This window comes from Achroia grisella, unplaced genomic scaffold (genome assembly GCF_030625045.1).
Source record: "Achroia grisella isolate CSIRO2021 unplaced genomic scaffold, CSIRO_AGI_Agris_v1 utg487, whole genome shotgun sequence".
Lineage (NCBI taxonomy): Eukaryota > Metazoa > Arthropoda > Insecta > Lepidoptera > Pyralidae > Achroia > Achroia grisella.
In genome coordinates, this window is record NW_026712891.1 from 5,793,827 (window position 1) to 5,820,561 (window position 26,735).

A 26,735-nucleotide genomic window follows, 5' to 3' on the forward strand; every position below is an offset into this window, starting at 1 on the left:
CTACGCTTATTCTAATAGTACGTAAAATATTCTCTCACTAATCCTGTATCGAGCAATACCTACATAAAATATAAATTGAAAAACTTAAAATCCATAGCACTGACAATATTATCTGATTACACTAATATTGAGTGCGTACCGATTTCTATGTTGAATATCGCATGCCTCTTATTTGTTATACTGTAAATAAACATCTATTCAAAAGAGCAACACACAAGTTTCTTGCTAATTCTTCTTGTGATGAATCTGCATTCCGAATGAGTGTGAATCAAAATATGATTATTCAAAAGTGCTTGTAATGGGTTTATTTGAACAAAGATTATTTCTATTTCAATAAACTAAAAATTTAGAAGTCTTTTTTTATATGTTGATGGTGGCACCCTAGCATAGGCCCGTTTGATGGTCAACTCCATACATAAAAGATGGTAACTCCATAAAAATCAGGAGTGTCACGTGCTATAAAGTTAACATCAGCCAATTCATTCGGAATGTAGGCTCATCTCAAGAAAAATGAGCAATTGCGTATTGCTCTTTTAAATAGATGTTATCTAGATTTTATATGAATACAAACTGCTAACTATCAAAGTTGATATTTTAATAATATCTAGAATATCCGTAGATTATATTTATTTAATTTTGTTCAATTATCTTAGTAACAATGGAAATTATTCTTTACATATAAATAAAATTGGAGTGTACCTTTGTGATATTGAAATAACCGGTTTTTTATAGAATAGAATAGAAAATAATTTATTCAAATAAACTTAATTTAAGCACTTTGGAATAGTCATAACATTTATTACATACACATGAATATAAATACGGTACATACACCAAAATAACATTTTTACAATTTTTGTCTGCCTGTTTGTTTGTTCCGGCTAATCTCTGAAATGGCTAGACCGATTTTGACAGGACTTTTTTTGGCAGGTAGCTGATGTAATAAGGAGTAACTTAGGCTACTTTTATTTTAGAAAAAAATCTTTTACTTTAGAAAAATAAAGTTAAATTTGAAAACACGCGGACGATGTCGCGGAAACAGCTAGTAAATACTAAAATCTGGTCTCATCTGAGAAGGAGCCAATTATTAGACTTGGACACTATAGCCCCATCTGTGAGTAGTCCTGTAATTAGTCTAAGAGTTAGCGTTAATATCATTTTGACAGCTAACAGTTGAAAGATTAAGATTGGCTAGTTATAAATATACCTACTCGTATATTTAATCCCCTATAATTTTTAATTAAACATAATGTGACCAGTTTTATAGAAAGAGGAAAAGCTTGTATCACAAAAGTATTCGAAACCCAAAGTTATAACTGGGTAACTCTTGACAATAAATCGAGGTAATTTCATGTACCTAATGGCGTTCGTAATCGGTACAGACTAGCATTACCAACGATTTATTATGTTAATGAGGTATTTTTGTTGGTATTTTGTCAGAAATGGTAATTATACTAAATTATTTGGACCTATATTAATGAATAATGGATAATAATTTTGGAATATTTGATTTTTACGAAAAGTTTTGAAGTATCTTCTTTACATAGTATAGAAGTTGCTTCGGCCGTATGTTTGCTTAGATCTCTTTAACTACGCGTATTTTAGCAATAGTTTGAGTAGTTCAAGAGGAAGGTTTATATTTGATATAATATATTATTTCCACCAGTGCGAAGCCGGTGCTGGTAGTTAGTTATGTAATAAAATATTAGGTGGACGTTTTGTACAAAGTAAATGACTTAGCATGAGATTTCTGTCTTACTTTTTTAAATGGGTGGTAATGGAATGAGTCGTGCATCTGCCTGCACTGACGGTTTACGCTGGCCGAGCACCAGTTGAGGATTTTAAGATGAGTATGAGGTCAGGTTAGATCAGTTAGCCATTATGGCCTATTTAACAGAATTTATGGTTTTCACTGGGTACCGTTTGGAGGACCAACCAGTTGAGGATTTTAAATATTCTTTATTGCACTTAAATACATTTAACATTAATTTAATGTTATGGTTTCTCTAAAAGAGATCTCTTCCAGTCAACCCAATAGAGCGTAGCATAGGAAGTGTTGAGTGGGTTAAAATGTGCAAATTATATTTTTTATGAAAATGTCAAAATAATTAAAACTAAACATAAAAATATAATGTCCAAAATACAGATACTAATACAATATACATAGATTTTAAGATGAGTATGAGGTCAGGTTAGCTCAGTTAGCCATTGTGGACTATTTAACGGGAATTTATGGTTTTCACTGCGTACCGTTTCTAGGACCTCAGGTGATATTAGTCCACATTATTAACTATCTCCTTTCCCCCAGTCGTACTTATTTCTATCGCCAAGCTAAGTATGTACGTACTTGCTTTTAATCTGGTCGGTTAGGTACTATTAAAAATCAGATTTGCAGATAGCGTGTCAGTATTCTTGTTAGTACTTCTAGATGCGAAGCAATTTCTATAAAAAAAATATATTAATAAAAGTATGGCGACTCAAAAGAGTAGTCATATTTTTTTAACTACTATTTTATTTATACGCTTTTGCGCGTAATTTTTTTTTTTAGATTCTTTACCATGCTTATAGTGCTCTATTGGGCTATATTTCAACGCGTAAATTGAAGTTTATTTGAATAAAGAATTTTATATTCTATGCTCACTATTCGGCTAGGAATTGGGCGCTGAGCAACAGTGAAGAATCTTACCAGGGTGAGGATTAATTCTAAGGAAATCACCAAGAATTCAGCACAAAGAACAACTATTGTTTGCAACTGTTCTTTAGCGCTATTAGGTACTAAGTATTCTATGATATTACTGTATAATTCTATGACAACATTGCGTGGATACTGTCAAGACTCATATTGTTGCAGTCTTAACGACTCCAGTCCATGGCGGAGGGAAATAATGAAATTGAATAATTCAATATTTTTCAAGAACATGTTTCCAATAGAGTAACAAAATGTATTTAATATGCAAAAAAAGAACAAACAAAAATAGGTAATCTAATTTATAAAAGTAAAAAGCGACCAGAAAAATCAAATGTTGACCTCCGTGTTCTAGCCCCCTCCGATCGATCCCCCGTCCAATTCAAACGGGAACGATGTTACGACGGCCTGAGCCGAGGTTCGAACCCCTAGTGGTGCCCTCAGACTAAAGTCCTATCCGTCAGGCGGGAGTTGGCCTTCAGCCGCTCCATAAGTCCTTCCGCGGGTTTGGAGTGCCATCTGCACTCGCCCCCTATCGTCCGGTGAAGCTGTAAAGGCCAGCTGCGGCCAACAGCATTAGAGTAGTCCGAAAAAAAAAGTGTTCTAGCAATATTGTATACTACCCTATATTTTATTAGTATTTAATCCCCGCACACTGCATACAGTTTATTTTATTCATGAAGTTTTTTTTATACCACGTAGGTAGTAAACAAGTATATGGCCCATCTGATGGTAAACGGTTACTGTAGCCTATGGACGCCTGAAACACTATGGGTGTTACGTGGTTTGTACTAATGATTTCGTGTTTTTCCCCAAGAAATAATTGAAGTATGTTACCTGTTATACCTGTTGTCTTGTTATTTAGTGTCCAGAGTACCTATTAGATCTACATAGTTTGGAACTAGATGTGTTAGCTTCAATACATAAAGAACACTCAGCTGACTAATTTGTTACGTACATTTCAAATTTTAAACCATAGCGAGTCACGTGATGTTGGTGGCGTCACAATTATGCTGCCACCAATAGTAATAGAGAAAAAGAGGCCGGGAACAAGGAGGGAGCGGGTTGCTCTCTCTTTGTTCGAGGCGACTGAGATGACTAGGTGTGAATATACAGCAAATTTATGTGGAGTGTAATTTGAAAAAGGAATAAATAAAAGTACTGCTGCATCGACATATCATTTCTGAAACTTCCCAATAGATGTCTCTGTAGGATTTGTACATTTATTTAATTTAAATACTTTATTGCACCAGAAAATATACAACAATATAGTAAATAACTAAAATACATGAATTGACACAAAAGGTTAAAAACCGTTCATCGCAACCGTAGCAATCTCAACCAGACTACCTTTGCGTAAAAAAAAGTAAACATAAGAAAAGGAAGGAAGTCTATTAGGAAATATTTTTCAATATATACACGTAAAGTATATCTACAGTTATCTAACTATAATTATAATATCTATTCTAATCTAACGGTAGGTAGGTTAGACTCACTAATTAGTGGGTAGTCATAACCCAGTTTGAAACGGTACCTCGCGCCACCTTCCTTCCAGCGATTACAAGTTCGATAAGTTAGACTAACTTAATTGCAAAGTTACTTTGGAAATGTATCGGCATTTTCAAGGAAAGTTTTAGGTAAGTTAATAATGCGTTATGTTATATATAAAATTCTCGTGTCACAATGATAGTTACCATTGGTTACCATACTCCTCTGAAACGGATTGACCGATTTTTATGAAATACATATTCAGTAGGACCGAGAACCTACTTATTTTTTTATATTATGGCATTAAAAATACATACAACCCCAAATTCACCCTTTAATCCCTATTTTTTAATTTATATGGCAAAACAACATTTGCAGGATTAGCTAATAAGCTATAAATGTTAAGTATAAAACTATTTTTATATATATTTTTGTGAATTGATTATTAAATCAAGATTATTTCTCTGACGAGTCTAAAAGTGTAATTTTTATTTATCTTTGTTTTTAAGATTTTTCAACGCGTTAATTGGCTGCAGATAATGGCAGATACAGACAAGCAGCAGCTCAGCATGGCAGCCAGTGCTATTGCCATGCGAGGGGTCAGCCTGTTCCTCAGCGCTGGGAGGGCGGCAGCCGAGCGCCGGGTCGCAGCCACCGCGACCGCGCCGCGCTCGAAACAACCCAAGCCTGTGGTACCAGGTTCACGGCCGGCGCAGAAGATTTTCGACATACTTTTGAAGTCCACGCGGTTTAATAAGTAAGATTTATGCGTAATAATATAATTATTGAGTTAGTAGCTCTGTCTGTCTGTCACGCTTTCACGCCAAAACTACTGAAATTTGGTACACACCCCTAGAAAGGATATACGGTACTTTTTAACGCGAAAAAGGGTTATAAGCGGAGAGAAAAGTTTGTATGGAAATATTGTCATTTTTAAAGCTAGAAGCTTGAATATTTTAGATTGTTGATTAAATATAAATAAATATGACATTCACAGGTTTTAAAAATGTTACCTTTAAGGGGGTAAAATAAAATAGAGCATGAAAGTTTGTATGAAAAATCGCCTTGGCTTTTTTGGGTTAGAATATTGATTATTGATTATTTTGTCTTTATTTGGTCAAGGTCACTATAACAGGCGGAAGAAATCGCGGGCACAGCTAGTCTATATATATATAAGATGAGCATGAGGTCAGCTCAGTTAGCCAAGAGTGATAAATTCACCACGAATTTGTCACGATGGTTTCCAGGGGAAACCGTGTGGAGGTCAACTTGATGCAGTACATTGCTAGCAATGTGATTATTAGACCACATCATCTCAATCCCCTTCCCCCTCACACCATAGTATCTATGTGTTGCCATACCTGATGGCTAAGGTGTCATGTCTGTGTATCGAGTAATTTAACTCCCAATACTCATCCATAACTCTGGAATAGCTTAGCAAGCTGTTTAGCATACCACACAACACGAAAATTTGTGATAAATACATCCACGCATATAACTTGGTACAAAGTTTACCTTGCTGCCCTTTGTAAAATATTTTTTTATAAGTAGAATACATAGAAAAGACATAGAATATACTTTATTTGTAACATAGTAAAGAAGCATAAACAATATATTAAAGGACATGTATAGTTACAATAAGGCGGCCTTATTGCTGAAAGCAATCTTTTTAAGGCAACCTTAGGGAAACGGATTGAAAAATGAACAGATAGATAATATACATACAGGAGAAAACTAAAAAATAACAGACATATATTGATAAAGGAAAATAATAAGAAGATGAATTTAAAATTTATTTAAACAATAATAATTATAATTAAACATAATTAAACCATAAGACATAAATAATATATTAAAGAACACTTGATTAATTACAATAAGTAATTTTATCTGTTTATAATTATACAATAATTAACACACTAAATTAGATATAAAAGTAGCCAGTAGGTAAAACTACACTACTAAAACCTTAATCTTTTTGCCATATATTATAGTGCTTCCTATATATCTAACTTCATAATAATACCCATCAACCTTTTGTCGATAATATGGCCGAAACGATAAAAACAAAAGTGCTCCAATAACGAACTTACACAACTGTAATTTAGGGAAATTTACTTCACTATTTTGACATTGAAGCGTATCACGGTATCTACAAGTTCGACATCTTTTACATTATTTATTGTCTGTGGTATTCAGCCTTCAACCGTTCCTACAGTCGAGAGAATAGGCTTGACGGGGCGGCCGGCTCACGCCTACCTCCCTGCCTTCTGTTAAACGCGATATGCCACATAGGAAATTAAAGGAAAAACAATTGGAGTATTATAACAAAAACACGCATTTCAGCAAGTGAGTTCGCGAATTGGAAACAATTGGTTTAATTATATCAAAATTATACAATAAATTTTATTTGTCCTATCAATAATAAAAAAAATATTTTTATTAAATTAATATACATAATTAATTTGGTCTAATTGAATCAAATTTATTTCTAACAAACATCGGGTTTAGTGTTGTGAATTTATTTGGCTTTCCGTAAGTAATAATTACTTTATTATTTTCCAAATTCAATTACAAGAATTAAAATTAGTGCTTCGTTCATTAGAAGAAATAAATGCCGCGCGGTAAATTAAAAGAAAAAACTTTAGAAGCTTTAAAACACACGCATTTTAGAAAGTAAGTTATTTAACTATTTTATTTTATATATATGTAGTAGTAATAACATAAATACAAGGTAAGTGTTAAAATAATGTTATTAATATATACTGTAAATAATAAGTAACTGAAAATTATTCATGAATCTATTTATTGATAAGCAACGATATCAAAACATATCTACTGTAATTCTAAAACTTTTTGAATATGGTCGCACTTAATGTGTCCTTGTAAGGACTGGTTAATTGTGTTTGCTGATTTAATTATTTTGTTTTAGTGATATTAATTTAATAGCAAATGCTAATGGTCACTGTAGTCACTCTATACACTATTAGTATGTATTATTATATACAATTCGTTTGTAAAGAGTAAGAACAGATTTCAAATTCAAAATTTTTAACTCACTTAAACCTACATGAATAAACATATATTGAGTAATATCAGATGCTTGTTATTTGTTTTCGACTCATTTTATAAACAGGACTTGAACCAACATTACAAATATCAACAAACCACTAGGTCCAGTAACTTCATAATGGCAAACGACTGTACAACTTTTCATCTTGTAAAAAAGGGGTTAGGAAGATGAAATTTAGGTTAAATGTATTTGTCATCATATAAGCATATTTAATATTATATTAACTGTGGTATACACTAACGAAGGATATCCTAAAATTTACAGCTCAACGCTTAACTTTTTGCATCTGGAACGGCAATGGCATTTTTATGAATAAGTATTGTTTTAATTAATAATAACATTTTTGCAGGAATGAATTGGAGGCTCTATTCACAATGTATCGCAAATTGGTGACCGCTGCCCAAGGAATCACCCCCAATACTGCCATCGGTCAACCCCCCGCGAAAGTCGACGTAAGTTCATTGTTGTTATTTTATTCTTTAAGGCAAATTGAGAAACAGAAACAAAATAACTTTTTGTTTATATCACAGTCGTGGTGAATTAGCCTAGGTATAGACTCATGAAACTCCAGGAATGGCACATGCGCGCTACCGACCATTAAGAAACCTAGTGGGCAGACGGGTAGTACCCGTCTGTCCTAGGTTTTGAGACTCCTACTCACTAAAAACTCCAAAATGTCCCCCATTCAAATGTCATATGCAGGAGTCGCGGGGTCGAATGGCAGTCCACCGCGACTCTGAATACCTTGTTACAATATTATAAATAAAATAAATAAGTATAGCCATTAAAAGAGGCAACGCATCTTAAGTACCCTGCCTCGATGTCCCGCGATGGATAATAATGATTGTTTTTATTTGTGAATATTTACAAATTTATTTATTAAAAAGAATTATGAGTTTATTTCATATGTTAATTATTAAAAGTGAAAATTAGAAATTATTTTTACACTCATATATGTATTAATAAATTAAACAATATAATTTCAGTTGTTTTACCCTCTATACAAATAGAAATATATTCAAATAAACTCAATATAAGCAAATTTGACTTTTGAATAGTCATATCTTTTTGATTATACCAGTCATTCACGAAAAACGAATCGCAGACTCATCGCAAGAAGAATGAGCAAGAAACTTGCGTGTTGCTCTTTTAAATAGATATTGTTTCAAGTAAATGCTATACATATAATGTACGTACTTTTCCACAGGGAATCGATCAAAGCACATTCAGGGATGTGATGCATAATACTTTCGACTTAGTAACCGAGGAGGCTATTCTGGAGCGAATGTGGGTGACATGGGAGCGTGGCTCGGGCGGTGGAGAAGGCGCCTTGAAGTTCGAAGCCTGGGTGAAGGGACTGAGTAGACTGCTTAGAGGGACTGATGATGAACGAGTAGCTCACTGTTTCGCTGTCTACGATCTGAATAATGACGGATATATAAGTAAAGACGAAATGTTTTTATTATTGAAGTGAGTATCTTCAATTATAGATTCACAAATATAGATAAGTAGCTGTGCGCGTGACTTCGTCCGCGTATTATAGTGTGTGTCCAAAGTGACCTTCATCAAAGAAAGAAACAATATTCAATAATTTAACCCAAAAAAGTTTCATCGTTGTAGCTTATAAATGATGATGTTCCATACAAATTTTGTCTCCCCATTCAATCTCTTACAACCAAGTTTTCGCTTTAAAAAGTAGCCGATTTCCTTTCTCAGGGTCTAGACTATCTGTTTACCAAATTCGATTTAAACTGATACTGTAGTTTTGCGTGAAAGCGAAAGTCAGATAGACAGTCTATCTGTCTGCTACAGAGTTACTTTTCTATTTATATTATTAGTAAGGATAGTAGCAATTTGCTGTGAAATTGAATACTATAAAGAAGAAGTTCATGATGGAAATGTTATAAGTGCAAGTAAATTTTTTTTATTAGACGCATAAGCAAAAGTTACTTTTTCGGAGTTAAGTTGTAGATTTCATAACCTAACATGAAAAGAATAAGAGCCATGTTTCTTTTCTTCTTAACTGTAGAGCACTCCGGACAGACGGTACATGTGACATATCATAGGAGTTTGTAATAGACCTAGGTACATGAATAAAGATATTTTCATTTGATTTGATTTAAACAATATCTAACATTATATAACCAATCTAGGATATTTTATGGCATGAATATACTTTAAAACTATTCATAAATATTAAATGAGCCTTAACAAAGCTAACTTATGTACTACTTAGGTATTGATTTTATTCGCAAGTATTGCAGTTGAATTTTTCAAGTACCCTGTAAATATTTAGTTTTATTCTGCAGTAGGTATACCCATTTACTAAGTTGTAAAGAAACTGTTGTGAGAAATTCGATTCATCCGCCAAATAGTTTGTAAGATGTGTTTTGGATGAAGAGTGAGGTATGGCAGTGAAATAATATGGTACAGAGACATCACATCTTAGACTTTAGAATGGCTATACGTGAAACATTGAAAGTCAATCATACCACGGCAATTTGATTGAGATATTCATGCAGTAAATAGTCTCGATTTCTTCACAGGTGCAAGTACTGTTACTTAACAACAAAACACAATTTTATATGTAATGGATTATAATTTTTATTCCACAATCAATGTGCCTAATACGGTCCCTTAATCCATTACATTTAATACACTTTACATTTAAACAATACTACCTGTGCCCGCGATTTCGTTCGCGTTTTTTGGGTAACTTGAACCGTTTACGCAGTGCACGCAACGGAAGCCCTCAAATATGAATAATTTTCCCCGTTTTTGCAACATTTTTAACTGTTACTTCACTATTTATTCCTCGACAAATGAAGTCAACAACACAAAAAGACACACATAAAATATTTTTCAATTCGAACCAGTAGTTCCAGAGATTAGCGCGTTCAAACAAACAAACTCTTTAGCTTTATAATATGACTATAGATACATAATATAAAACAATACAAGGAAGAGTAAACAATAGTAGCAAAAAACAAATCCCTAATTAAATGTGTTAAAACACTAATTATAATTGGACCTATGCCTGATGAAGATATCCAGTGGATATACGGCAGTAAATATAGTCTACTCTTGATTTCATTTACAGATATGATGTAACTCTCACTTAGCAACAAGAACAGTAATTTTATATATCATATTTAAAATTACTGTTCTTGTGTTTGGATTATACTTTTTATTTCATAATCAGTGTTCCTAATTCAATCACGAAACGATGTCTAAGGTACTGATCATTTACGTATGACCCAGTTGCTTGTCATTCCATTTAGTTAAAAAAAACATTAAAAAGAGACAGATAAATTTCAGGAATTCTCTCCTGAAGCAACCTGGAGATGAAGACCCGGATGAAGGAGTCAGAGAATTGGTGGAGCTTGTTTTAAAGAAGCTAGACGTAGACAAGGACGGACGAGTTTCAGTAAAAGATTACAGGTTCGTAATAAAGTCCGTCTTGTTATCGCACATCATGGAACATTTATTTTTTAATTATTTTATCATCATGAAATTTTTGATTACGTTATTGGAGTTTTTTCGTTCTTGTAATAAATTTAGCCTGCATTACTGAACATTATTTAGCATCATTATGGTGAAAGAATTCAGTAGTATTTGAGTTTGTTCATTGCAACATACAACATTTATACAAAAATATAAATCTTATCTTTTCTTTATAAAGTTAATAGATTTATTTGCATGTATTAAAGATGCTATACATTTTTCTCAGGGACGCTGTGGATCAAGAACCACTGTTATTAGAAGCTTTTGGCCAATGTCTGCCCTCCAGGAGACAGGCATCCGCTTTTCTCAAGACTTTGAACTCTAAAGCGTAGGATAATATAAGAATGTTAGTCGTAAGGAGATTTGTAATTTTTCAAAATAAATTAAATTAGCATAAAATTAAGGTGTGCTAAATAGTTTTAATTAAAACATTCTGTATTTACAAGTGTTTAATATTGATTTTCAAAAAGCTTCATAAGAATTTACTGATACTTTTAACCGTTACGACACATATGAGAAAAACCTAGGAACTGTATGTATAGAGGTCCATTCAATTATTTTCAATTGTAAAACTAATGTAGCTTCGTTCGAATGGCTTGACGGTAAACGTTCTTTTGTAAGGCAAATAATTTTGAATCATTATTAGATCTGAACGTACATCAAAACGCAATTATTTTATATACCTTTTGTAGTTATTTATAAAATTTATATATTCAGAATATAATACAAAATAAGTAAATTCATTGTAAGAAGACTTGAATATAAGGAAAGTATATACCTATAAATTTATACCTACACTTAAAAAGATTAATACATCATAGATATAATCTGTGGGCAGAGGAAAAAAATACGCATATGGTTCGGTAGTAGATTTTTATTACCAAAATGAATCCATTGAAAATGTCAACATAACAACAACAAATGTGCTATCACGGAATTTATTTCACAACCGCTTGCATGTAAAAAATACATGTAACTTAATATTACTTTGGTCTAATTAAATTAATAGGTCTTAATTATTTTTCCATACCAAAAGTGTTTGTTACGGCAGTAACTAATGGTAGTAGTTATTTTTTAAATTAATGGGAGTCTAATCATCTGGGTCCAGACCAGTTCCCAAGAGATCAGTGCATACCATTGCTGAGGAGATAGGTAGCAATCGGTAGAGCTGTAAACAATAAAAACAAATTAAGATAATATTCCACGATTTACTTATCTATACATCTATACATATAAATAAAATTGGAGTGTCTGTTTGTAATATTGAAATAACCGTTTTATACTACATGCATATGAATACACATACGGTACATACACCATCTGTCGGTCTGTTCGTTCCGGCTAATCTCTGAAATAGCTGGACCGATTTTAACGAGACTTTTTTTGGTAGATAACTGATGTAATAAGGAGTAACTTAGGCTACTTTTATTTTAGAAAAAATAAAAATAAATTCCACGCGGAGGAAGTCGCGAATACAGCTAGTTATTGAATAAAACAACTTCGTGCCAATAGGGCCATTAATAATCAAATTGGAATGGAGGAAATCGGTACATAATTCAAATTAAACAGCACATCGAATAGCCCTACTATTTCATGTGGTTGCGTTTTCACATTGAACATTATGTCACAAAAATGTTAAATATATATTCATTATTTCCCAGTCCCCGTGCCTTACTTCCAATGGTTGCGGATTCGATTCGAGCACGATACACTTTGAAGCGATCTATCTGCATACATTGTAAGATACATATCTTTCAGTTGAATTGAAACTCATGAGTACCACAAGTGGCACAAAATGACGCAATTTTCAGGGTTTTGTCCGTGCATATAAATGACGGTTCCTACTTATCATTAGCCTGGTTGCCATTTCTAATATCATTATTGCTTTGCTTTATCCCATTATTTGAGTCGGCGCAGTATGTCTTCTTCTTCCAATGATCCATATCAACTGTCATATCTGAGCTTACTCTCCCTTTATATATATCATCTTTTACACAATCCATCATATTTTGCTCATCATCCTCTCCATATCCATCCGTCCATGTTCATGTTAAACACTTTCTTTTAGACTTGTTCCTTGCCTTTCGGCATATCATACTCATACCATCTCAATATGTTACATCGCAATTTCTCTATAACTGACGTAACTTTCAAACTTCGTTATAAATATATATACATTCCTCATCTCAACATTTGCATGTATGCCACATGTCCACTATCTTTTTTTCTTTCGTTCAGCCCCTTTGCAGATAAAAAACATGCGTCACTTTGAAAACTTACCTTGTTTGAATAGAAGAGATCGCCAGGAATACTAATCTCAGTGTAACGTCTTCTGATAGCGTCGACAATTCTATCAGCAGCTTCGTCTGTGTCTACTACACTCAGAAGTTTCTCGAAACGTAGATTAGGTTTCTTGCACAGACCAGTGTTTACCATTGTGGGGTAGACAGTGGTTAGTGTAATCTGGAAATTAATATTATTTAAGATTAGGTTTCATGTAGGACATTTTATATTACTATCTACATGCTGCGTAGTCTTCCTTACTGTATGATAATGTAGATCTCAGTTTGTAAAAGAATTCTAGAAAATATTCAAGCATTTACCGAGTTTATTAAAGGAAATAGAATATGTTAGATAGTGTAATAAAATTTATATTTATCTAATATTTGGCATACTTTGTCTCTTTTGTGTGACAAATATTAATGTATATTATAAAGCTACGAAGCTTATTTGCTATTTTTAAGACAAAAATGTCAATCTACCTAAGCTAAACTTTACTAGTAATATATAATTATCCTATAATACTTTCTAGGTTTGCTGGAAGAAATCTCTTCTTAGAGATAAGCTCGTGTATATAAAGTTAAAATATAAAAAAAAATGTATATTAGATGTATAACAATTTAACAACGTACTCCATTGGTGTTCTTAGTGCGGTCCTCGTGGAGCTCCACACGCAATGCTTCCATAATACCCTTGACGGCGAATTTGGAGCCGCAGTACGGCACAATGTTACGCAGACCCATCAGTCCAGCCATAGAACTCATTGAAACTATGTGACCGTAGTTGCGTTCGATCATACTGGGCAAGAACGCTTGGATACCCTGCAAGTTATATTTAGATTAATATAATAAACATTTTTCTTAGATTTCAATTATTTTAAAATAATAACGACTCGCTTTGACTTCGAACGAGTGTAAAATATATGTAATAAAAATTATAATAATATCATTCTTTATTTTAGAGAAACCGAACTACATCGTAGGCATGAAATGCTTATATCGTGTGATTCAAATGTAAGTTTTGGACTTCAGTATTGGATATACGGCTTACTTAAATAGTACATTAAAATAATAATATCATGTTGGGGGGAAAAGTATTTCTAGTAATCTAGACTAATGATCCTATTGCTAGAAATGTTCCTCCTGAAAACCATCGTGGTAAATTGCCATTTGCCAAGACTGACCGGCTTACTGACCTGACTTCAGGCTTATTTTATCACCCTCCAGTTGTGCCCTACCAGCGTAAACCGTTATCGCAGGCGAGTGCCTAATTCCATCATCGTCCATAAAAAATAATATTTCTGACTACCATCATCATCATTATCATCATCTGCGTCTTCTTTATCTCATTTATTTGGGGTCGGCGTAATATATTTTTCTCTTCCATCTTTGACTACCATTTGGCATAATAGATTTGAAGGAAAATTATGTGTTTTTTATTAGAACCTTACCCATAAAACTCCATGAACATTGATATCGTTCATGAGTCTAATTTCTTTCTCGGACTGTCTGAGTATGGGCTTGCAAGGCATGATACCCGCATTGTTGACGAGAATCGTGACGGGACCAACTTCCTTCTGGACTTTCGCGGCCAGGTCAAACACTGAGGCACGATTGGTTACATCGCATCTGGAAAATTAAACAAATTATTATATTTAAACCTGACTTTAAAATATATACAAACAAATCAAGAATAATTAATGTTATCTCAGAATGTTGACTTTTATAAATATTCGTTTTTTATTTCAAAAGATATCTATGCTTGCAGATTATTTCCATAAATTTCATTACAATTTGTTCCGTAGTTTGGTTTTCAAATAAAAAAAAGTTACGAAGAAAATTTCTAATACCTTCTGATTTTATTATCAGACGATTAGTAAAGAAATTTCAGTAAGTAGCCGTTCGAGTTCTTTCTGTCGTCTTGCGTTGAAATTTTTAATAATAAAAAAGTCTTGTCATATGTATTGTTAAATAACAGGTAAAGTTTTACTAGTAAATATTTTATAGCCAAATATTTGTCCTGTACTTACTCATAAGCATGAGCTTTCCCCTTTTCCTGTTTGATCAATTCTACAGTTTCAGCGTTGGATGTTTTATTGATGTCTACACACACGAGGGTAGCACCAAGTCTGGCCAACCGCAGGGCGACAGCACGTCCCATGCCATGGCCAGTGCCTGTGATCTGTAATATTGAATTTTAAATCTTATACATTATGTCTCTAAAATTAGACTAGGCGTATAGTCTAAGGATTTTTGCCTGGTCCATCATTAGAAATAGAGATGGACGAATATGTGAAAAAACATTATGGTCTCTTGTGGTGCACCAACATCAGGTCATTCTAATTTTAAATAATATCCATAAAATTTGAATTACGAAGCTGAAGCCTTTCAATTTGGTGAAAATTAGTCATTTGAAAATACCAACTTTAAATCATACACCTACTTCATTAATGTACCTGTTAAATTTCGAAATTCTAGTACATTCATTATAGAATTCAATATATTTTGTGACCACTCTTTTACATTAAATGTTGGTAGTTTGATACAATGTGATTTTAATTCATTAGATACTTTTTATATTATATTTTATAGAAAATTAAACGTTGATTAGTCTTCTATTCTGTTAAGAAATTCTAATGTTGAAAGGACAAACGGAAGGGCGATAAGTATACATATAGTTGTAGTCTTCTTTAATTGTTTAGATAGTACTACGTTAAACGGTACTTAGATATGATTCATTAGGTTCAAATAATAGCTATCTTTGACAGTAGTAGAATATGATTAGTTAACTAGACCAAAGTTCATTAATGTTATCTATTAACTTGTTTTTGATAATTTATTAATCTGTAAGTTTAATTTCCCTAGTCCGTTCTTATGATCCCAGATTTTGTTTAAGTCCTCTACACTACTTTTTATAAAAGTTTTTGAATTGAAAAAGTTTTGACTATTATTTTTCTAGTCTCTGTAATATTATCCCCTGCCTATCTTATAAATTTTATCATAATCGTAGACCATTTAGTGTAAGTAAGTAATATTAACTTATCTATGATATAAGTAAAAATATAGTTGAATGTATAATTCATGTGTAAACAAGGATAAAAGATAAAAATAAAATACATACCAATACAATTTCGTCTGAAACATCTCTGAGTGCAGGTGGCACGAGGTGCAGGAAAGCGCTGTGCAAAATTCCGGCAACGACTCGGATAGCAGCCCAAAGGAACTCTATTATTAACCTGAACGCCGTTATTACTTGTGGCTCGTCCGCCCTGGAAATAGAATAAAGAAAGAATATAAAAAACAATCCAGGTTATAGCTATATAATATATATATAATGGATTTTTTCCGTACTATTAATATGTATATGCTGTTTTTCACAGCTGACAATTACGCAGCTAACAAATGAAAATGGGGACGAGTGCAGTGGCCACTCCACACGGAAGGACCAATGGTGTCGCTGAAGATCTATTTACAGAATAACTTTAATCTCAGGGCATCGGTAGGCGTCACAAACTACGCTCAAGATTAGAGATTTTGATCCTCGTTGGAATGGGACAGAGTTTCGATCTCAGTGATTTTGCATGTATGGTCGTTATTATTGTAACCGAACCTGCCGAACTCCTTTCAGAAGCAAAGAAAATTAATAATCGTAGGCTACTTGGAGCAAATTGATTGCTCCAACAATTCGTGATTGGGAGATCACTGCACACTCGTATGTGAGCGGCCATTTCTTCGACTTCAAAGCAGTATCTAAGTAGTTTAAAGAAAAATTAACAAAGTTATAGTTCTTTTATATAAAGGGAATGCCTGACAGGCTGATGGATAATTTGATAGGAAAAAACAACCGTTACTTATAATCAGGAACAGCAGTAATATCACAAAATATATTAAGACTCAACTTTTAATATCAGTGATTCAATATATTATCTGCAAACATTTGTATTCATGAGTATGATTGTTTGTATGTATATTATGCTGTATTTTTAAAAAAATTACGTATATTTATAAGTTATCTAGTACCTATAACACAAGCTCTGCTTACCGTGGGACTAGACGTCGATATGTTCAGGGTTATTTATTTATTATCTTTTTACATTATATATCTGGACCCTACTACCATACCTATACGTTTGATGCATCTGATTCGTTACCTAAAAATAACTACTATGAATGTTCAAAAAGTATTCGTAGGTATACCTAATTATTTAATATCGTAATTAGCATTTATCATAGATAATTATATAAAAACAATATCATTGATTAAAAATATCACGAAGGTCGACACAATACCGGATACAAATTTGTCATTGTAATGTTATTGGATAGGTTTTACTACTTTGAAAAAAAAATGAGGTTGATAGTTGTGACATCAATTTAAAAAAATATATGTACCTTTTAGGTGCGAGATTTTTTTCGGACTATAATGCTATTGGTCGCAGCTGACCTTTACAATTTCACCGGATGATAGGGGGCGAGTGCAGATGGCACTCAAAACCCGCGGAAGGACTTATGAAGTGACTGAAGGCCAACTCCCGCCTGATGGATATGACTTTAGCCTTTAGGGGTTCGAACCTCGGCTCAGTCCGTCGTAATATCGATCCCCGTTTTAATTGTGTGAGTGAGCGAGTGTAGGAGTATAGGTACATCGATGAAGTTCGATCTTAATCTTTACGTATAATAAAATTGTAAACTCATAACCAGTCGAAAAGTGACTAGTGTTGTGTGTTAAACTTAAATACGACTGAAGGAATTAATCGTATAATATGTTTTCAAACATTTTTAAAGAGTTCTTTAGGCTATATTATTATGTTAACCACATATAGCTCAAAGAAGTTCATTAGATCCAGATCCAGAACACATATAGATAAAGAACAACATTATGGTCAATATATAGTACATGTACAATTGTACATATACTACATGTCGATCATAATATCCGGGACTATGTCTTATCTGTTACGTTCAGATTTTCTAAGCGTGATGTTTACTAAACAATGTCACTTTGTTGTGATATTGGCCATTTAAAAATAACGTGTTATACTTAAACAGAATAACACATAAGCTGAAAACGAAACTAAATCATCTGTAACATAGTTATTTATATAACTTAAAAAAAAAACATTATTTAAAAAAAGAAATATTTGACAGATAACTTTTTAAAAAATAAAACCAGTACAACATATATACAAATCACAAATAATTAAAGTCTTTCAAAGCCACTGTCTCTCATCGTTACTCGAGGACTGCCTCGGTGGTCCAGCGGATTAGCACATCGCTTTACTTCTGATGGTCGCGGGTTCGATTTCTCGCACGGACAAACATTTGTATTAATGAGTCTAATTATTTCTATCGGTCTGAGTGTTTTCTATATATAATATGTATGTATTTACGAAAAAAAAATTATATATGTATTTGTATCAGTTATCTAGTACCCATAACACAAGCTTTAGCCCTTATTGTAACATTATGGAATGTAAATAATATAAATAAATGAACAATATTTATTATTACGTGAACTTAATTTCGTTATATCGAATCTAGCCAACACCAAATATATCGAATCTAGTCAACAACACTTTTTGTTTTCATTTGAATTCCTAACACAAGAACATTGCGACGTTTTTGTGACATCTCTGACACAGATAAGAAAATATTACATATCTCTATAATATACACATCTCTTGTCAACTAAACATTCATTTGTTTTATTACCATATTTTACAGCACAAAGCTAAAAAGTAGGTACATGACAACTGAGATTGGTTGTTGGTAGAGCATATAATTGTTTTAATCTGTAGACTGAGATTTTTATTGTAGTTATATAATTAGTATTTATACTAATATAAAAATAAAATATAATATGCACTATTTATTTAATTATATAATGTATATTATATAATTTTTATTGTAATTATATATTTTTAGTACCTATATATCGTTATAGCGATAAAAATAATCCAAAATTGTTTATTAATTGACCACGTATAATAGTGTATTACAGTGCCCTATCTATTAATGATTAGATTATAAGTAGGGCCTCAAACAAAGTCTCAAGAGAACTAGGTGGTCAGCCCTTTCATACAAAGTTCATTTTGATTATTCATATAGTTGGTCGTTAAGTCGATACTAATTTCAAAACATTTTATCATTTACTACATTACATATTAAAAGATATATACATAACATATATAAACTATTATATAATAAATAGTATTTACTATTTGCTTTATATTACAACCCTTTATTTACACTATATAAAATGAAATCGCTTCCGTTGTTTGTTGGTTTAGATCTTTTTAATTACGCAACGGATTTTAATGCAGTTTTTAGCAATAGATAGAGCGATTGAAGACAAATGTTTATATGTATAATACGTGTACACCCGTACGAAGTGGCCAAGGGTAACTAGTTGTACTTAAATATTTTATTGTGTAAACTCAAAAAATACTTCAACGATATTAACTATCCTTATAGGTATTAAAAGTTCCACTATTAGCCAGAACAATGGGCCACATTTCATTAAAAGAAATTATTTAAAGATTCTAACAATAATTTTATTCTTGAAAACACGGGGTTAATGCTTAAAAAATAAATGTAAACTAATATAATTAAAATATATGTAACCTATATAAAAATAAATGTAACCTAAACTGAGAGAGAGATTTTGTTAACAGATTTTGTTTTAAAGAAAGTAGTTTCAGCAAAGCGATTGAAAGAACCGAACCAATTGGGAAATTCTCTCACGGCTTAAAGATAAATTGTTCCATAGGATACACATATGGAACTCACAAAGTTATGAACATATGACATTGTTGTTTTGTACTTGTATTTATATATTTATATGTGTATGTATATATTGCTTGTAATTTTTGACAAAACCTGAGCTCTCAACTAGTAGTATATAATTCTACTTGAATAAACAGTGTTATTACATCAAATATAACGTACTAGCTACTCGCTCTGGCTTCGCACACTGTACATGTATTATATATATACACATTCCTCTAGAATCACTCTATCTATTAAAAAAACCGCTTCAAAATCTGTTGCGTAGTTTTAAAGATTTAAGCATGCATAGGGACAGACAGCAACAGATACTTTATTTTATACTATGTAATGATATACTAGTTATAAAAACATTAGATAATAACACAGTAATCAGCAATACGTATTTACGATGATGTAGACTACCGACCTCATACAGTTTGAACGATCTTGGCCATTAGGTTATCAGTTTACCAAATTTCAATCAAAACACTCCGTCGCCTTGGACGTGATTTATTTTTGTTACGTTTTTCTAAACTAACATTATAAACGGCAATAGAATATAATAAATAACCGGAGACAATTAACACAGCGAAATCTAGTCCCACGGTAAGTAGAGCTTGTGTTATGATGAGACAACTAATATAAATATTTAGATTTGTTTGGAAATACATACGTAATATATATAGAAAACACACAGACCGATACAAACAAGCATACTCATGAATACAAATATTTGCACCGTGTAAGGGATCGAACCCAGGAAAGAAATCTGGAAATCTGTATCATCATAAAAAGAACGAGCAAGAAACTTGGGGTTCTTCTTATATATAATTATTGTAACTTTACATTTTTAAGTTTAAAAGTGTGTGAATATAAACCATTAACTAGCACTAATTCATTAGTGTCAAAATATGAAACAATCAACTGATCAAGTAACTAAATAATATTAAATCAGTCGTAGTGACCAGAGGGTAGATTTAGACAATCTATTTTATGTATTATATTTATTATGTATATATTTTAAAAAAACCTTCACGGATAATTTACAGTATTAGGACTGAAACGAAAGACTTTTAACTATGAATATTGAATTCGCAACTAATCGTTCTAAAGTTCCGCACAACTTACTTATTTTTTTTCTTTCATAAGAACCTTCTCCTAACAATAACAAACACAACAAAAAGAAAATTAGTGAAATCGGTCCAGCCATTCAAGCGTATGCGGTAAATATATATGTATATAGACTTCAACCAAGTCAGCTTATAAAGGAAACTCCTTGAGGGTTAAAAAGGAAAAAGAAGTTTTATTAGGGTCGAAGGAGCTGCTACAAGTTTCATACGGAGATAAATTTGTAAGAAGTCTAGCGCCGAGTGGTATACAATGCTATGTAAAGTTATTCATATCTATGGGAACATAAAAAAATACGTAAAAACCTCATATAGTCTGATCTGCCTACCCTGTAAGAGATTTGGCGTGAGGATCTACAAAAAGACTGTTTAATTTGTAACTCTCAGTGATGTCAAAAAGTCGCCAATATAATAATTACTTAAACATATTATGTTGCACCTTATCACATTAAAGTTTTACTACGATAATGTGTTAAAGCGTCCATTCACAACACGATTTTCAATAGATCGATCAGGTTGATCTACAGGATATAATCGTACGGTCCTTCTATACACGAATGTCATCCCAACCAACTGGTTGAATAGTGATTTCCCACCACGCAGTTTTCTAGAAACTACGCTTAAACCCATTAATTAAATCTCATAAGAGGGGAAAAGGACTATTGGCCGTCTGCTTTAATGTATATTGTTAACTCAGACGGCTGCTAAATAAAGCTGGTGGGATACCAGTGGAGTATGATCGAATGAGCACGAAGTTTGGTCAGTTAGCTATTCAAGACAGTTAGTTATTCAAGGAAACCATTCATCATTCGTCGTCACTACATAATTGACTACAAAAGGGAGGGGTGATGGGGAATGAACCAATCGCAAACAGTGTGAAACCTGAGAACCATCGTGGTTAATTCCTGGTTTAATCACGCTGGGAAAATGAGCAAAACACCTGACCTCATACTCATCTTATCATCCTCCACTGGTGCCCCGCCAGCGTAAACCGTTAGCACAGGCGGGTGCACTATTCCATTATCATCCATCTAATAAAAAACCACAAAAGAAATTACTAGTCCCTATTAACAATACCTCCTACCATGCCTATTGGTGGTATGGTGAATTAGGCCGGCTGATCATTTTGTTAACGTAAAAAGGTTATGAAACATTCTAACATCTATTAAAAAATCCTATGAGAACTATTTCTATACCAATACGAAATATAAACCTTCAAGTTGAGACTTATAGTCCAGTAGAGGCCAAAATATATATTCTTTAAAAATTAGCATTGAGACATACGGCTATTCTGCTATTACTAGTATCAAGTCAGGGTGCGATAAGTCGTTAAGACGATATTTGGTTAAGACGTATCGTGTATAGACAGCTTTAGAATTACATTGTTATCTTATTTACTTGTATCGTCAGTGATAAAGTATTAATGTTTTTACATAATTAGTCAATGATAATGGACTAAGTACCTACTTTGGCTAGTATTATTATTATGTATGAAAGTTTAACAAAAGATCTTGGTATAGGTGCTCATATCCAATAGATTATTGATGGATATTTATACTAGATTAATCATATTAGTTAAGTCGAAGCCAATCTGAAAGCGGTGGTATTCAAGAAGCTGAATAACTTGTTACAAGAAGTAATGCTGAAATCGTAATATAGATTTACGAGTAGGTCTTAAACAGAAACTGTGCTTTTATGTGACCGTTTTAGTATAAGAGATCACATAGTATTTGCAAACTTGCTACTAGCTAGGTGTGTATGTATTATACATATAAACCATACTCTTAAATCACTCTATATATAGCTAAAAAGCGCATTAAAATCTGTAGAACAAACGGCAGAAGCGACTTCATTTTATATTATGTAAAAATATTTCCAGTTTATTCCTTGAGCAAAGAATTTGAAATTAGTATCAACTAATGCTAAAATGCTGAAAAATATTATTTTCAGTTACACAGTAAAAGGCATCTTTCAACAATTCTTTATAGTTAGAATTCGAAATATGGAACCAGTACCTACTGGTTTAAAAAGAAGGGTTACCTCTTACAAAGAAATTCTCTTCCTAATCTCGGAAACATATTATAGTTACATGTTTTCTACATGTATTTTTTCATTAATTTGTCGCATCAGATGACCTATCCGTAACTGAAATAATACCTATTAATGCTGTAAGATTGTTTCTACTAAGTGCACATAGTCGTAGTTTAAAACCACAAGTTTTGACTGTGCATTTATAATGTGAATATGAATGGATTTTTCAATGGTTTTTCTATGCTAAACTATTTACTTTAAAACTTTTGTTCATTTAGTACATTAATACAGTTTGTTGGTTCGCTGGAAAAGTATATGTGTAGAACTAAAATAGACTACTACCACCGATGAGTTTTTACCGACAATTTCCAAAGGGTAAGAGAAATTTTTGGCGTAAAAGTCTACTATAGATAATCATGACTCAATAGGAAAGTACTTAACTAAGTTATCATCACACAATTTTTTATCTAAATCCATCAAGTAGTTTTTGTATAATACATACACAGACAGATACCTAAACGTAATGGTTCCAGTTTGTATTTAACCTACCTACTTAAGTCTGTTTTAATACATATTGCTATTTACAGGATCCATTATTTTTGTTAGAATAGCTATTAACCAATGTGGGAACGGGTGCCAACTCCATAGTATGTTTTGTTTAATCCAGATAATATTTCGAAAATGTCACAGTTTGGATATTTATTACTCAAATACCAATTGGTACATAGATAGATCATGTCATAGATTAACGTAAATTGTACAATTTGCCCAAATTCACTCGGGAATAACCGCAAGATATAGCAAGCCCGGCCGTATTCATTCGGGTTCTAAACCAATTCAATAAGTGTTACCCATTTTGTGGAGCAATCCTTTTAATGAAATTAATTTAATTTGTAACAAAATAAAAAATGCACTTACATGTTGAATCCGTCCAATTCAAGCACTGGTACTAATTACAAATTAACACAATCGTGTATTATAACAGGCGGATTTAGTGCGATAAAAATCCGATAATATTCGATATCAACCACGAATTTTTACGTTAGATAATGCAATGATAATCATTTGTTATCCGAATCTTGAATACAAACATATAAACATAGTTATAATCACCAGATACGCTGTCAAGTAATGAGGCATTTCGAATGTACTGTCAATGTGAAACAATTAAATAAAACACTGATTTCTTGTTTTATCTTATTTGCGCAAAGCGACAATTTAACATAAATTTGATCTATATATATATATAGGGTACCAAACGATTTTTGTCCCTTAAGAAAGGAATTATATACTAGTAGAATTGAATCAACTTTTATAATTTACACATATATATGAAAATACTAAATCAGGAATAAGACCAATAACAATTAGAGACCGTTATAGCCTAGTGGTATACAATCCGACTATAACAAAAAGATCTTGGGGTTCAATCTGGCCGAAACAATAAGCGGTAAGACAGATATAGGCAGACAATTTTATAAAAGTTAAATTTTAATTAAAATGTATAAAAGTTAAGGTAAGTTAAATGTTATAAAAACCCCTGGCGAAACTTGTAAACCGTTCTAACTCCTTGTAATAAATATTTGTTTTATTATTATTATTAAATTATTTCCTTTATATTTATTTCAAAATCGGACAATTTATTTATTTTGAAGATGAACATGTTTTTTTTATTAGTTAACGCTAAAATACAATATCATATCGTATATATATCAATATTTATTTTAAAAGTAAAGTGAAGGAGGAAGGAAGAAGGAGGGAGCTGGGTGCTCCCTAAATAGGAAAAATCCTGTACTTACTGTAGGATACAGTGCTCTTTTCCTACAACAGTACAGTGATACAGAAAATATTATAGTATACTAGCTGTTCCGGCAAACGTTGTTTTGCCTATAATAAAAAAAAAAATTAGGGGTGGACTACCCCTAACATTTAGGGCGATGAAAAATAGATGTTGGCCGATTCTCAAACCTACTCAATACGCTCACAAAATTTCATGAGAATCTGTAACACGAGAATTTTATATATAAGATATTGTTGATCAGTATTCATTAAATTTACACTGTTATAGATTTTACTATTTGTGGTGTAGAAGTTTATTTATTTATAGTTATATTAAAAAAGATAATTAAAATGATATTTAAATAAAAAAATTATAATTAACTACTTTTTTAATTATAATTGCAAGTGTACTTAGTTATTTTTATGCTGGACTACTTGAACTGGACGGTAGGGAAAAAATATAATATAATAAACTTGATGTTCATAAGCTGTTAAAATGTCCTACATAAATAAATGATTTTCGAATTTGGATTTGAATTTAACATAAAATGAAAATCTCATGCGTGAACAACTATTGTAATATCATAGTATAGATTCAATATTAATATTAAATTGATATGTAAAATAACTTACGCGAAATCTCCTTCGTTATCCGTGCTCATTATGACTCGAGCTCTGATGAACTGTACTCAGATGACTTGGTTCCTGCTCCTTATCAATATATAAACAACTGAATAAATTAGGTCTATAACTATACAACTATCGCAGTTTAGTATAAAAAAAACATGTCTATGAGATGTCGCTATCAACACTTATTACTCACAAATTTATCATTCCATCTTGAACGTTAAACGCAAAAACTACGATTGCAAATAATTTTACCGAAGGTCGCTGATTCGATTTCCGGACAGTACAAACTTTAGCAATGATATGTGTGTTCAAATTGAAATTTATATATTGTTTCATTAAAGATATTTTAGCCACTTATGCATATAGTTTCTTTTAAACTTACCATCCACTTCTGGATACTATTTTAGTTATGAACTAGCAAGAAAATAAATTATTATTCATTTTAAGGTAAATATTTTAACATTATTAACTTATTTACGTGATTAGTAATATGTTTAATATTTCTTTTAAAAGATGATTGTAACAATACCAATGAAGGCACCAGTGTAAGATGATAGGATGTCCTCGCTATTTCATATCACGCGACATTAATATTTTTACAAGAATTTGTATTTGTTATATTGTAACTCAAATATTTTTTAATGAGAAGATCAGTAGGTGAAATGGATCGACGTCCTTTTCGGGTTCGATTTTTGCAAGTTACAAATTCTTACATTTATGGGAAGCACAAGCATTGCATTGTCTGGGTGTTATCTGTATGTATATATATATATAGTACAAAAAAATATATGTAGGTGTTTATATCATTTGTTTATTTACCCAAAATACTAACTCTGGTTAATTTGTTAATAGATGGCAATATAACATTTAAACGTTAAATGTATTACTTATATTTCATATTATCGTGCCATACCTAAATTCTACAAAATTCTACCGTAACATTTTTTGTCGGTTACATCACTGGATATAGTAATCACTAGACTATTCAAAGCAAATAAATAAATAAGTAGACCACCACTTATTTCTTTATTTGCTTTGAATAGTCTAGTGATTAACACACCGCTTCACATACTACTGTTGCGGATTCGATTACTTGAACAGTACATGTGATTATTATAAATATGATTGTTCGCTTTTACAGAAACAAATATATCTAAGCATTTATATCGATTGTCCAGTACCCATAACACAAGCTCTGCTTAGCTTAGCTTAGATTTGTAAAATAGACAATACATTAATATAAACGTTTGTATTTTGTGAGAATCGAACCCCTGAGTGCTGGCGACCTTAGGAAGCGAGATGGTGTGTTCAACCTCAGGAACATCTCTTTTTATACTTATTTTAATTGCATATGCGTGTACAATAAATTA

General features: G+C 32.1%; 2 protein-coding genes across 2 annotated transcripts; one reads left to right on the forward strand and one right to left on the reverse strand.

Annotated features, from left to right (window-relative positions):
- Positions 1-4,713: 4,713 nt before the first annotated feature.
- LOC131845956 (calaxin) lies at positions 4,714-11,083 on the forward strand. Its single transcript, XM_059195126.1, has 5 exons — positions 4,714-4,931; positions 7,597-7,699; positions 8,455-8,717; positions 10,566-10,688; positions 10,978-11,083. Exons 1-5 carry the CDS (start codon positions 4,714-4,716, stop codon positions 11,081-11,083), a joined length of 813 nt encoding a protein of 270 aa, XP_059051109.1.
- Positions 11,084-11,647: 564 nt separating this feature from the next.
- On the reverse strand, positions 11,648-25,407 carry LOC131845982 (epidermal retinol dehydrogenase 2-like). The gene is made up of 7 exons (XM_059195166.1): positions 25,369-25,407; positions 16,152-16,299; positions 15,061-15,212; positions 14,482-14,659; positions 13,664-13,852; positions 13,032-13,214; positions 11,648-11,919 (listed from the first exon to the last, which is right to left on the reverse strand). The coding sequence occupies exons 1-7, from the start codon at positions 25,395-25,397 to the stop codon at positions 11,842-11,844; spliced, it is 957 nt and encodes a 318-aa protein (XP_059051149.1). The 5' UTR covers positions 25,398-25,407; the 3' UTR covers positions 11,648-11,841.
- Positions 25,408-26,735: the final 1,328 nt, after the last annotated feature.

What these genes read in the sequence shown, in the direction of transcription:
- LOC131845956 (XM_059195126.1), top strand. Translation starts at nt 4,714, where the DNA reads ATGGCAGATACAGACAAGCAGCAGCTCAGCATGGCAGCCAGTGCTATT. An exon ending in AACCCCCCGCGAAAGTCGAC is followed by an intron (nt 7,700 to 8,454) that starts GTAAGTTCATTG and finishes ACTTTTCCACAG; the next exon opens with GGAATCGATCAAAGCACATT. An exon ending in GTTTCAGTAAAAGATTACAG is followed by an intron (nt 10,689 to 10,977) that starts GTTCGTAATAAA and finishes CATTTTTCTCAG; the next exon opens with GGACGCTGTGGATCAAGAAC.
- LOC131845982 (XM_059195166.1), bottom strand. Translation starts at nt 25,397, where the DNA reads ATGAGCACGGATAACGAAGGAGATTTCGC. An exon ending in TTTCAGACGAAATTGTATTG is followed by an intron (nt 15,213 to 16,151) that starts GTATGTATTTTA and finishes TCAATATTACAG; the next exon opens with ATCACAGGCACTGGCCATGG. An exon ending in GGGAAAGCTCATGCTTATGA is followed by an intron (nt 14,660 to 15,060) that starts GTAAGTACAGGA and finishes TTAATTTTCCAG; the next exon opens with ATGCGATGTAACCAATCGTG.